The sequence below is a fragment of the Lineus longissimus genome, chromosome 7, assembly GCF_910592395.1.
Source record: "Lineus longissimus chromosome 7, tnLinLong1.2, whole genome shotgun sequence".
Taxonomy (NCBI): Eukaryota; Metazoa; Nemertea; class Pilidiophora; order Heteronemertea; family Lineidae; genus Lineus; species Lineus longissimus.
Genome location: NC_088314.1, coordinates 8,858,099 through 8,872,296, shown reverse-complemented (window position 1 = coordinate 8,872,296; position 14,198 = coordinate 8,858,099). Strand labels below are relative to the sequence as shown.

General features: G+C 41.2%; 1 protein-coding gene across 1 annotated transcript; it reads left to right on the top strand.

The window, feature by feature from the left end:
* Window positions 1–855: 855 nt before the first annotated feature.
* On the top strand, window positions 856–1,488 carry LOC135490989 (protein BTG1-like). Its single transcript, XM_064776604.1, has one exon. It carries the CDS (start codon window positions 856–858, stop codon window positions 1,486–1,488), a length of 633 nt encoding a protein of 210 aa, XP_064632674.1.
* Window positions 1,489–14,198: the final 12,710 nt, after the last annotated feature.

Here is a 14,198-nt window from a genome sequence, read left to right as displayed (position 1 = left end):
TCAGCACAGAAAGGAAAAACACATACCGAGTTCTATACGTATAGGCTATTATTCACTAAACCATTTTACACGTTTTTGAAGTAGGCCTACATGCAAATGACAATAAAAACTACGGGCATGCCGTGACTAATTTGTGTTAAGGGCCTAACAGAGGCGCTTAGGCCTACCCTCACGGTTTGTGACACAAACTCAATGGCTAATTTTCCTGACCCATGTGTAATCACCATGCGATAATTGCCCATAGCAGTTGGCAACTACCAACGCAGTATAATCAACATTCAATACGCTTTTGTCCAGAATATTCTTGGCATGTTTCTCAACACAATAGACCCTGAGCTGGGATAAGCTGCCATTCATTGTTTGATTCTGACCTGATTCCTGGGAGAGAATGTCAACACAAACGCGACCACAATGGCGTGACGTCACAATCGGGCAGAGTCGTGTTTCGCGAAAGCGCACAAGTCTAAAAATACTACTGACAAATAAGGAGATCACATTCTGATTGGCTGAAGCTGACGTGTTTTGATCGTGACGTCAGAACTCCATCTCGCATAATAACCCCACACACAAAGCTCTACAATGTATTAGCCGTGAGAAGCCAAACGAGCATAGTCACCGAAAATTTTAACCGGGCCGAAGAGCCGAATATAACCATCTGTGATCCAAAATTTCCCGTAAAACTGGTGCTAGGGACTGGCAATATCCTTCTCAAACACAAGGATAATACTTTCCGCTGTGATTTCGATCGAATTTGATAGGAAATACTCGGTAAATTGCGAGATAATCGAGAACGCCGACGCCATTTTGGACAAAGGACGAAAGATTCCATATTGAAACTTTTGAGAAGCCATAACAATGCGTAAAGAAGTTTCTAGTGCTGTGGACTTTATCACAAAGTTGCTCCGATCCAGCGGCAGGGTGAATGGTGATGCTGCGGACACTTTTAACGTAACTTTGACCAGTTTGTTGTGCGAAAAATACAACAATCACTGGTTCCCCGAGAAGCCATTCAAGGGAAGCGGATTCAGGTGTTTACGAATCAACCACAAAATGGAGCCGCTGATAACTAAGGCTGCGGTAGCTAGTGGTTTGACCGAGGAGCAGCTGCTACTCAATCTTCCCAATGAACTGACGATGTGGATTGACCCTCATGAAGTTTCGTACCGTATAGGAGAGGATGGCAGCGTAGGCCATGTTTACAACGCAGAGGGTGAAGCAATTAAGCCGCAACAGAAAACATCTATTTCCACTCCTTCGCAGAGTCCAAGGTTTTCTCCGACTTTCGGCAGCCCCAGTGGCTCAGCTGGCAGCAGTCCTCGAAACACCCCATCTCCCGTACACTACCTTTCACATTCGCCATCAACTTCTCGTCATCAAAATTACTTCCAAGCGCAATCTTGTAAGGGACAGATGAATTCAATGACGTACAGGCAGAGTAACAACGACGCCATGAACCTCCAGAGACTGGCCGCATACGTTTACAGCTAAAGTCGAGGTCCAAACGTTTCTGAGATTTTCGCTACTTTATTTGAGAGTTTCGACGACGTCCGTTTTGGACTCTAGAAGGGCGGAGTTTTCGAGCTAAAAGCAATGAACTCGGACGTTTTCAGTGCAGATTTTGCCGTTAGATTTTTATCGAAACTGTGCTGCATTTATGGTGCATAAACTGTTTTGAAGACGTCCAAAAACTGGTTCCAAGGCAGCAGCATTTACTCGAATGTGTGGATATTTTGTTATTTTACAAGCGTGAGCGGATTACGAATGGACAGATTTATATTTTCTTGAAAGAGACTGATTCATATGGTGGATTTGATGTTGATTTTTAACCCATTCATTACAGAGTTCAAACCGACTGCTTTGTATGGTCTGCAAATTCTATTATGTCTGAAAAGTTCGAGGAAAAAATTGAAGAGGATGAAAATCTCTTCAAGTATTTTTCGAAAATGATGATGGCATTTAGAAAAAAAGGAATACATCATACTCTCTCTATTGAATGGGTTGATTTATTCAGTTAACGCAGAGGATAATTTTATCATTCAGTCGGTGGAAATATGGGTGGTTGAAAGTTGGGTGTATAGCCAAAGGGTCGGGTCTGGGTGGGATAATCTCTCAGTAGTTGTGATTCTGATATTTGGATCGTAAAAATGTTGGCAGATTTGGCGTAAATCGCGTAAATGGTGGTATATTTTGATTGTAATCTCATCTGTATTGTGACATATTGTCGCATCTTTTGCAGCATATGGTCGTACCATTGACTTTCACCAAAAAACGACAACAGGAATTTGACCTTGGTTGGCCTTGAGTACTCAAACCATGATCAGATTCCCATCTCGTTTTGCGAAACACTGTGTGTTCATGACGTTTCTGCCACCATTTGGTTACGTGTTTTCATGTTGTTTTATCTCGGACCTTGTAGTTATTTTTGTTGTTGACGATTTTGACCACTTTCACTTCAAACATCGTGTCAAGTCGTCTGAGGGTTAAACCGAAATACAAGCAGGCGAGCAGGGTAATCAGGAGTAATTAGCACTGTTTCAACTTCACGCTTAACTTTGCCAAACTACCGGTAACATATTGTGGCTTTTTCGGTTTTTGACACTTTTATGGACGACTTGACATGGCGATTACTGGTATACATTTCTTTGTTTTGGTTGCATTTTGTTCCTAATCATGTAGTTTTCAGCGTCGGTGAATACAACAACACGGTATATCATGCGATGCAGTGTTTTGCACAGGTACTTTTTTGTAAGAGGATTTGGTAAAAACTGATTTTCTGGGAGGAATCGCTTTGTGAAAAAAATAAGTGCTTCAATATCGTTTTACATTTTGGCTCCAGTTCGTTCAGGATGAGTTCATTGCCGGGTACAAAATTCTAGCGGGGTAAATAAGTTTCATAATAATAATCTGTAACTTGGGTTGATTACTGGTGATGAGATATGAATGTGCTCCACAACTTTACTTGAACAGAACGGTTTAACGCACACTTGCGATTTATATTTATCTCGTAGGTCTGCATTAACCCTTTTTGCTATGTCCGACCGTTTCCATGACTACAATCTAGGGTGCCATGATGAATTGATATAATTTTATGGGTTTATTTTATTTCAATCGACTAATTTGGACAGTGGATTGGAAATTGGTCTTTTTCACTGGTGATAAAGAAATGTGTTCATTCGTTAATAGCGCATATCATGCTGAATAATACTAATACATTGCTCAGCTCAAAGCAGGTTTTAAATGGATGACGTCACTCTGTATATAGTATTGAAAATCTCAAGAAACTAAAACTGTGGATACCGGTATTTATTTTTATGATGATCGGACCATAGGGACCAGAATGATCTCTTGTTTTTGGCATTAGCTAACCTCGTACCCAGTGCTGTCTATGTGCAATCCCTTTTATCGGATGTTATTTTAGGACACATTTGGTGCGGGGCTAACCTATTTAGTCTTTGACGACTTCATCCGACCATTCTGATGTAGTGATTATCTAACTGTAAATTTCTTGGGGTCATTTTTAAAGTGTAATGTAGTTTAACGTATCTGCTTGTAAGTATTGTCAAATGAACCAGTGACGTCACACGTCCAGAGGTTGTAAATGTGTACATTTTTTGTATAAAGGCGACATGCAGAGCGCAGTGTAAAAAGCATTATTTTTGCCTGTACAGACGGCATTTTTGCATTTATATAAAACAGATGGAAAATTAGGCAATAAAAATGTCCAATTTGTACAGGTTTTAAGCATACTGAAAGTGAAACAATATCTTTACTTCTTTAATTCAACTTTTTCTTAAGGGTTCCTTTCATTCCAGACTGAGGTTTCCTGTGTATAGGCGTACATGCATATGAATATGCACACGTATACAGGAAATCTCAGTCAAATTGGGTGGAACGAGCCTATATTCAGTGTTGTGGTGGCCCAGTCTTGCCCATCTCCGACCATGGACAGCATCAATCGATCTTTCGCCCCAAACGTCGCCCGTCCAAGAAGTAAAATTTCCAAAGCACGAAAATCCTTTAAGAATCACCAGGTATCGAGGTACCTTGGTCGGAAAAATGCTTCTTGGACTTGACGGGCTTTTCAAGATGAGGTTTCTCAGTAAAGCCTTTCCACTCGAGGTTGAACCTCGTGGGTATCCACTGAGGATCAACATCCTTTGGCATTTTGGGCGTCGATCCCTCGGGTCTCGAGGCCGTAGCCCCTGGCCACGGGTTGCCCTGCAGCTGTACGGCCAACATCTGAAGGATTTTTATCACCAATCGAATATATTTCGGCCTATTAGGCCCCATACTAAACTTCTCGAGGCTCAACATCGTCTTGCCATTCTTGGCAGCTTGCGTCTGAACATCCTTCCACAGCTGGCACTTGGATCTTTTCTAACATACACTCTCACAACACACATTTTGAGTGTACTCGAGAAACGATGGAACGACCTGAAGTGGGAGCATGACTTCTGAAGGGAATATAGCTTATGAGGGAAATGGCTGTAACCCTCGACAGTTCACGGAGCAAGTGCAGCAGACTTAAATTTCCCCCCTAAAAATGTGTCCGTCCCTATTGTAGATGATTACAGATTCAGATAGTTCTAGAACTATCTGATACCCCCGGCGATTGGAGGAACATAACTGAATCATTGACTCCCGGACACTTTCCCAGAACATTTAAAAGCTTTACACTGGTTCGAATCTGTTCACCGGAGGGGTGAGAGCGGACATTGCCTCAATGGATATCGCATTCCCGTGACTGTATTACAGTTCCCATCAAGTATAGATTGATCCCGTATACATTATCAGCAGTGTATATGCATTCTAGAAATTACTGCCTGATAATGTAAAATACCATACTGATATTCATGACCTACTCCGGATGAATATATATCAACAGACCTGTATCTCCAGAGCCAGATTCTTAGTCAGTGCTAAGAATCAGAGCAAGGATACATGACACAACCGGGAAGTCATTGAATTTCCGATGACAACGCGTTATAATTCAAGCAAATGTCACCGGTTCCGCGGGTCGTATGAGAGGATGATGGGTGTTTTTCCATGACCTATTTAAAATATTGCACACAGAAGCTACATCCCCCTGTTTCTTGCACTTCGTATTTTGCATCTACATGTATTTCAAGATCATCCAGTAGCTTGTCTTATTATCAATATCATATCCTCAAAGACGCATGGTTGATGAAACAAGTCCAGATAATCAAATTAAAATCGAAAGGCCGTCATTTCTGTAGCGTGTAAAAGATTTTTGATTCGAGGGAAGCTTGTCAGGGAAGGGGAGTTTTAACGAGGGAAAACCCTGGAAGTAACATAAAATTATTTCCGCTCAGTCGCGCTGAAAGGGTGGATGTCGTCCTGGGTGCCGACAAATGGTACCCAGGTTCGAAATCGTCTGGACAATAAGCACCCTGGGTGCCATTACACCAGACAAATAGCACCCAGCTTCTTTTTGCCTGGCTCACGGATCTTAGGGACGACGTTTCTGTTCTGCCACTGGGTGCTCTTTGTCTAGTGCAATGGCACCCAGGGTGCTTATTGTCCAGTCGATCTCGAACCTGGGTACCATTTTGTCGGCACCCAGGACGACATCCACCCTTTCAGCCTCAGTCGCTCATAACCTGGAAATATTTCCTACCCGGTCGATCATACAAGGTACTAAATAAAATAAATTCAGGGTGGGGATTGAAATTTTTTTGGGCAGGATGTCGACTAAAATGAAAAGTCCGCGTCTGTGAATATCAAATAACGGGTTAAACGGTTTGAGAGACTTGTTATGGTGACCCAATTTTAGCGGAATTTCTAGTGTAGATTTCCAATGGAGCTTCCTATTGTCACGAGACCTTCCGAGAGTTGGGCAGATGCCAGGAAGCTCTCTGTGTGTCTATGGGGGGGGGGGGGGGGGCATAGATCATCAGTGGGTAGTTATATGATCATCTTCCGAAATCGCAATGATCTCTAAAGAAATACGCCATGTCCTGTTAAGAAGCTTAGAGGTTGGGATCGTAGACTTGCTAGGAATTACCATACTAAGATCAGAGTCAGATACAAAATATCGACAGGCGGAGTATTGGAAACCACTGGTTATGTCAGTATGAGACACCATCAACTACATGTACTGTATTATACCTGGGTCCGTACTCGTTCCATCGTCTGCATAAGGAGAGGTCTTTTGCTAAGAGTAACCAGCCACTCTTAATAGTCTTTTGGTACTGAGTGAAAGGCCATGATGCTCAGGAAGGTACTCAATTGGCACCAGCAGACTGTTTCTTTTTTAGCAAAAGCGTTGTCCAAGTTCAGAATGATATTCCGTTTCGTTTTCCAAAACTTTCACGGATATATTAATGTAAAATTGAAGATGATGATGAAAAAGTTGCAAAACGGGGATAGGGTCATCTCAAATGCAAGTTCGAGAGGATCGTATACAAATGTATAGTGGTTACTGAATTTTTAATTAATTCTAGTGGGCACAAAAGTGGTAATGACACATGCATGACCGTCATTATTATGTTATTTACACTTCCGACCAGTGCTTCTCACAGGTAACAATTCTTACATGATATTATATATCCCATTACCAAATGATACGTGATGTGGTGTAACTGTACCAACACCACTGACTGTACTAATTAAGCATTTGCATGATTCATTTCGCTTGCGCATACATAGCTGACGCTTGCCGCATGTACACCGTACAAGCAACCTAAGCAGAGAATAAACATTACCGCACCGAGTGTTAAAGGGGACTATACACCTTTCCAGAAATGGGGCGCTGAGTGTCCGAAATAGGGACAAAGGAGATAGTCATGGTTGACCAACACACTTGAATGCCTTTAATGACGGACAAGGGGGAAAAAGTTAGTTCCAATGCAAGCCACCAATTTCGGGAAGCATGTATAGACAGGAGCTATAGGGGGTCAAGTTGGGCATCTTCAGGTGACTTATACATGTATATGCATGCACAGTTAGAGGAGTGGGTCGTGTTTGATTCCTCGTACAAGCACGATTAGTTTCGTTGTAGGCTCTACTGTTAGGTTGGAGAGTATACTGGCGATTTTGTGTAACTAAATCTGCGATATGTGTAACCTTATCTGACGTTCCTGGCTCCTGCCTATAGACTCACTCTAAGGCGATAAAAACTCCACACTCTTTTATTTCCATCGGAACCAACATCAACACATAATCAACCATTTGGCGTGAAAGTGTTTTAAAGGTAGATTTACTGCAAATTTGACATTAATGATTTCAGTTTATTAGGCATATAAGCCAGAACAACATCTCCATCAACATATATTTGAAACATGTTGATGTTGAAAGTCGGAGAACGATTTCAAGTTGAAGAAGAAGAAGAAGTTCTTAAATCAAATCATCCACATACTAGTAGACAGTCTATAGGTCTACGGAGGTAGCAAAACTGAGATACACACAATGCGTTTGAGTCAACAACCCATTTGGGATTGTTTTTCTTCTTCATGATGCTGAGCTGTACTGCTCCCCATTATCAACACCATTTCTTTCATGGAGGCTTTCTCTCAGCTAACTCGTTACCTTGCTTTATCCTCTCATATTGCGGTTGATGTACGATGTTGCTGCTGTACATAGATTAACCTACATCAACGCGACGGGGTTGTATATACCTGGAAAATTATAGCAGGTATAACCCAAGCAAACAACCACATATATCATGATTCGAGGAAAAAAATCATTTGTTTACATGTTAGACACGAAATTACAGGTAGTCCATTGCAGGTCAAGGTCAACTATGTAACAAAACAAGACACTGCGCATGCGTTGTGATGAACCTGGAAAATCACCCGATGTTTTCTCTCGGCAGGTGCTTCAACATAATAATAGTAGGTCTGTCAGCTTGCACGATCGGCCAACTTCCGAACTCAAGTCCTACAGCACTGCCTACACCCAGGCCTTGTTCATCACATAATTATTATTCAAACAGATGTTCTCGGCATTGTGAACAGCATAACATGACTGTTGGTGCCCAGGAAAACGCTTCCGATCTGCTGACATCTAACTGTATCCAGGCATCCAGACAATATATATTTTCATCTGGAGTAAATAATCTAAATAAACATAACCCTTATTTAATCGTTCTCTGACCTGCTGACGCAGTGAAACTCGAAAATATAGAAGCAAGAATTAAAGATAGGGGGCCAAATTCATAAAGGGCGTTTGGCTTAAAACAGCGTTTAACTACTGAATAGACAGATTCTGGCCCGTCATGTAAATCTTCACAGAATATAAATAGGCCCTGAAACTGATTAGAGAGAAGTTGTACATGTCTAACCCTTTAAACGCCCTTTATGAATTTGGGCCAGGGTGTTTCGAAGACAGCGCGAAGGGAAACGTCAGCCATACCAGAGTCTTTCAAATAAATTTAATTTATTTGAAAGACTCTAGTCATAGCTACATCATCACTAAGAAGAAGGGTCCACATGTCGCCATTTCACATTTCAAGGGTGTGTGTGTGATGGTGTGTGAGGGGGGAGGTAAATATTTAGCGGCAATGTTACCCATTTATTTGCACAGCAGCGCAATAAAGCCGCGAGTGATTAATCAAAAATTGATAATTACTGGTAACTATCGTACCGTGTGCTATGCTAAGATACAGACCCCTTAAGGATTGATTACCGAAGAATAATTAACTGAAATTAGTTACATGATAGTGAGCTTTAGTCGGCTTCAAAAGCAAAGTTTCTGTCCTTTTGGGTCGCTGTACAAAAACTACGGGGCCGGCGATTTCTTCAAAGTTTGGTTTTTCATGCGCCTTAGGTTTAAATTTTTACAGACTGGGGTAAGATGGCACCAACGTATGGGTGAGTGGGAAGACTGCAGTTATCATAATATTATGAATTTTATTTTCCTTGGCAGACAGGTTTTTTAAAACAGGAAAACGAAAGTGGAAGTAACATCCGGACATCCCACACCAACATCCTACTTTCAGGTTTAGAACTAGGCCTACATTCTAATAAAATTTAATGAACGAGTCGATATTTATTTAACCCTTTGAGTTAGCAATGCTCGAGAGAGAAGTTAGAAATTCAGTCTAAAATTAGCCAGGAATGTAATCAGAATATTGATGAGAACCATCATTTTCCGAGCACCACTCGCAAGAATGAGTGGTCACCCAAATAATTTACCATACTGAACTTCCAGCGATATTGCCTCTGTAGCCTCCGCCCATACCTTTTTGCATACTCTTGACACGCGTTGTTTGGAAGCTGATCAATGTCAATACATTGAGAGGTTCAAGCGGGGGCAAGATGCTGAAGTACATGTATTGACAGAACACATTTTCACGGTAGTTTTTGAGTTGATAACTAATAAACGCGTCAACTGATAAACTGTCACCTGGAAGCATAATAAATCGTTTATTTTCAAGTCTATTACAAAAATCTATGTGGTAGCCGAAAACTGTCAACAACAGCACCAAGAGTCTTTCAAATCAATTTATTTGAAAGACTCTGACAGCATGCCACCAAACGTCTAGAACAATGCAGGCCCACTAAAGAAAACCAATCCTATGGCACAGCTTGCCTGTTGATATCACATTGGCCCTATAATCATTCATATATTTCTCACGTAAATTCAATGCTATATCCCATAGTCGTTTGGGAACAGATGGCTAGGTATTCGAAAATACATGTATGATTTTCATGAATGGGCAAAGGAGACTGACCAAATAAGGTCAAGAAATAACAGGCAGGTTTAGCAATCCCAGCGATCGGCGAACTACGAATTACGAGGGTCTTGTCTTGTCATCAACTCAATAAATTGAAGCGACACTCGTAAATCATCTTCCTACTTTTTTTTGGTTTAGCAGATATCTAATCTGATCGAGGAATTTTTTTAAAATTTCGATAAAATACTATACTTCATACTTTGTTGTTCGTCGCCCATCCCAATGGTTGCGAAACTGGCCTGTTAAGGGAAGACTCGACTGTATTGCATGGAAAGTTATTGAATTCTTGTTGTTAGAAGCGGTGAAGTTGTAAAAAAAAATTGACTGGAAAATAAATTGACTGGAAAATATGTGTTGAATGACGGATAGCTCTTGAGATAAAAGGCCGTATATTACGATATAAAACTATACATTCTACATTCGTCTCATTTCAGGGCCGTATTTATTTATTTTTTGTTGGGGGAGGGGGCAGTAGGCGCTATTAGAGAGGGGGAGGCAAATGCCATTATCCCTGAAAAATGCGTTTTTTTAGGACGACTGCGGCCCCCTGCACCCCGCTAAATACGGCCCTATGTTCCCCATCATATTTCCTCTCAATGCTACCATGAGACGAACAGGCCAATACAATGATGTTGTGTCAGGACTGAGAGGGTTACTATCACAATTATAATTTCACATCGCCAGTCCCTTGTTTACCAACTATCACAGGTGCACCGAATCGATAATTGCTTATGCAGCAATTTCATTCAGCAATCTAAAGCCTGTTAGGCCTTTAGGCCTCCGTTGAACTACAGGCTGTCCAGTGTTCTGGAACATTCTGACGTCATGCATTGATACATTATTCATTAAATTAAATGCATCCTAGATCCGTTGATGCCAATTGATATCATAACCTGTCTAAGGGCGTTATCATGAATGGCAGCTTTTTTTAGAAATGATTACATATCGCCGTTGACAAGAACCTGTTTAGGCCAGTTCAACTTTTTTGGTTGTGCCCCATATCTGTATTCCTTGACAAAAGACGAAACAAGCTGTGACCAGATATACACTGAGAAACAAACACTATGTTTCTAGCGTTTCCCAAACTTTGAGATAGTGACATCTACTGAGGCTAGCTAGATGAGAGGAAATTGACTATACATTAGTTATATAGGCTGATGGATCGAGTCTAAATAATGATGGGTGTCCAGTGTCCCAAAATAGGCTTTAGAAAAACATTCAAACGTTGAAAAAATTGGCCATGTAGTTTTCGCACAGCGGCCCAAAAGGGCAGTGACATCAAGTTATGAAGCCAACGATAGTTGTTTGAAGTTGGGATTATCCTTTCATATCTCCCCCTCAAGATCAGTGGGTCTGCTTTGGAAAGAGCCACTTGCCAATAAAGGCATCAGAAATTAATGGCGGACACAGCCAACAGACCTTAAAGGCGCTGTTCGTTGAATATTTGAAAATTGTCATTGAATTAGAAATTTTCGAATTGTGCACTACGAACTAAATATAAATTTCAACAATGCTTTGGTGAAGACAGATGTGCAAATGCTATAAATACCTAGCTTAAGCAGATTTTTATGCAAAATGACTGCACTTTGGCATTGTGTTTAACCGCATTTCAATTTTCCTGGACCACCAATATCATACATGTACATTGTATTACAAACAGCGTACCCATTTAAAGACAGATCGATGTGTTTATCACGTTGTATCTTGAGGACGTGTATCTTGATCAAATATTTTTGTATCAGAAACAGTTGTAAATGACATTCTGTCTACATTGTATCTTATTATGCTGACAGTAGTATTTTCATAACGGGAATCGCTGACGCAGCGGATAATGGTTTCGTCAAGTAAGCAAAAGCCTGTGAGAGCGCGCAGGTTGTAATGAATGATTAGTTAAAGGAAGATTGTACAAACTTTTAATCAATATTCATAGGCTTAGAGGACCGACATATCCGAAAATGTACTCCAACATTCTAGGCCTACATTATTTTTTTTGCAAGCTGCAAGGCCCGTAATAAGAATTTTGTCGGGGGGGGGGGGGGGGGGGTGTACGGAGATGGGGTAAGCTCCTCTTCATTTCAAGACAAGATAAACACGTTTTTCAGGATTCCTTTATTTGGGCCATTTACCCTATCCTGCCCCCTCTTGCTACGGCCATGACAGTGACATCACTTGCAATCCGGACGCATGCAGTGGACCGGCCTCGTCGGCCGGAAGAAAAGGCGATCAAGATGACGAAATGGACTGCAGACGAGTCCAACATTACTATGCAAACTGACAAAAATGCCCAAGGTGTGGCCTATTGTGATACGTAAAATGTTGTATAAAATGTACAATAAATTGAACGTGTACGCGTCGTACATGTCGTATTTGCCATAGAGAAATATCACCAACATTTTGTGATGTGTGGTCGTGGTATACTTGTAACATGGTATTGAATCTGTGCGGGGTGTGGAACTATTGTCGATTCCGATTTCGGGTTGTTCAATTGATAAAAGTAGGAGTGCCAAATCGATGGCAACAGGCTGTTAACCCTCTTATGCCTGTACTCGACAAAAGTCGAGTACCATACTTGTCAGCTGCCTCGTCGCCTAGAACGGTAACCAGTACATAGTTTTCAATAGTTCTTTCAGCTTTTATCGCCAACCTCCCCCCTTCCAAACGAAAGAACTCGTCTTGCGATAGAATCGCAATGTGCCGCTCTAGAAAATGTCAGCATTGAACAAGGCGTTTCAGATTGACTGTACACCATATAAACCCGGACTGGGACAGGTTCCGAGGGCGGGTTTTCAGTTTTCGGCCTTGGAGCAAGACCCCCCCCCCTCATGTGAACACCTCTCGAGCCCAGAAAGTTCCACTGAAAAGTTTCAACACATTTCTTGAAAAATACGCTATGATGAATGACGTAAATGAAACGAGGATGGGGTGCCAACGGGTGTTTTGAGAAGGATACGACAACACCTGGGTGATTAGAAATTGACTCTAGGAGGTAGTGGGTATGGAGGAGGGGTCCTGTTGTTTGCTGAAAGCATCTCCTAGAATGATCTTTTGCAACGCTTACCATCACTTTGGGGTCATTACCATCTGGAAAATATGCCTCTGGACAGCTGATCGAGGGGGGGACTCCATAGACGTCTCCGAAAACAACATGTTAATCATGGAGATTTGCGACCAAAAGTGGTGTTCTGCCTTTCCCACAGAGCCTTTTAGCCTCACCCCCTTTATGACAAAGTAAAGAAATCATAGAGGCCATCGGTCGGTGTAAAAGGGATCATAGTCCCAATGCGAGAAAGTCTTGAGAAAAAAGTACTCTATTATCTGTGCCTTTGCACTTTCGTGGCAAACATCATCACATCAAACATAGTAAAATTAGCCGTACAGTGCACCCTTTGAATGAACCTGGGGGGGGGGGGGGGTGACACAGCTTTCAGTTAAAACCTCCCAGGTAAAGCTTATTACATGTACTTAGGGCCTAAATACAACTTAAGCCACAATGCCTAAAGAAAGGAGTGTACATACATGTATATGTTCGTTCTGAAAATAAGTCTACGTATAATAATATTATATAGCACATTGAAATTGCAATTCATGATGCAGGAAAGAACCTGCATAGCACGAAAAAGTCTATATTCAGACATTTGAAAAAACCTGATGACAGGACACAGGACTCATTATGACCAAAAAGGAAGGAACCGAGTTCACAATTTCCGGGTTGCGACGACTGTTCCGTTTTTTTAGCTGCTTGTGTGCAATCATGATACTAATGGTTATTGTTAGCAGACTATACTTAAAGGGGTAAATACATTATTTTTTAATTTTTGACCTAAATGTACAGTATATACTATTATATTGGGTAGGCAAACAAGCGAATAGCTGATGCAGTTTTCGACTTCAAATTATCTTTCGCACCTCGATAGGTGCTGATATCATCTCACAATGTATTAAGTTTTCAAGAAACTTCATCAGTCTAAGGTATTTTGTTGACTAATTTTTGGCTAATTCATCTGCTTTTCTCTGGCCCCTGGTTTATTGTTTCAAAGAATTATATTAAGGGTTTTTGATATACATGTACTATGTTGTGGACTTTTGATAAGCGCCACGATTGACAGAAACTGGAAGAATATTTACGATAATCATTCATGCGCATGCGCAATCGGATATCAAATCTGGATTTTTTTCTGTCTATCATGGTGCTGATCAAAAACTCAAAGGCGTTTTTTGGTCAGTGATATGATCGAATATTTTACAAGCCCAAGTCTTAATTCTTCTGACTTCTTCAAACTTTTATGTACATTGCAGTAAATTTGAGGTGAACCAAAGCAACTGGAAAATTGGAGAAAGCTTACTCGCGCTTATCAGGGCGCCAATCGTTAGCCAACCAAGCCCAGTTCGAACTCGGGGATGTGAGCCGAAGAAGCACTTCGTCTTCGTCAAAGTTCACAAATGCTCGTCAAGCACAGTAGCAAGCGTCCTAAGAAAATATGCTCTGGAGAACAGTTTAACC

Excerpts from the sequence above, each read along its gene's own strand:
- LOC135490989 (XM_064776604.1), top strand. The coding sequence starts at position 856 with ATGCGTAAAGAAGTTTCTAGTGCTGTGGACTTTATCACAAAGTTGCTC.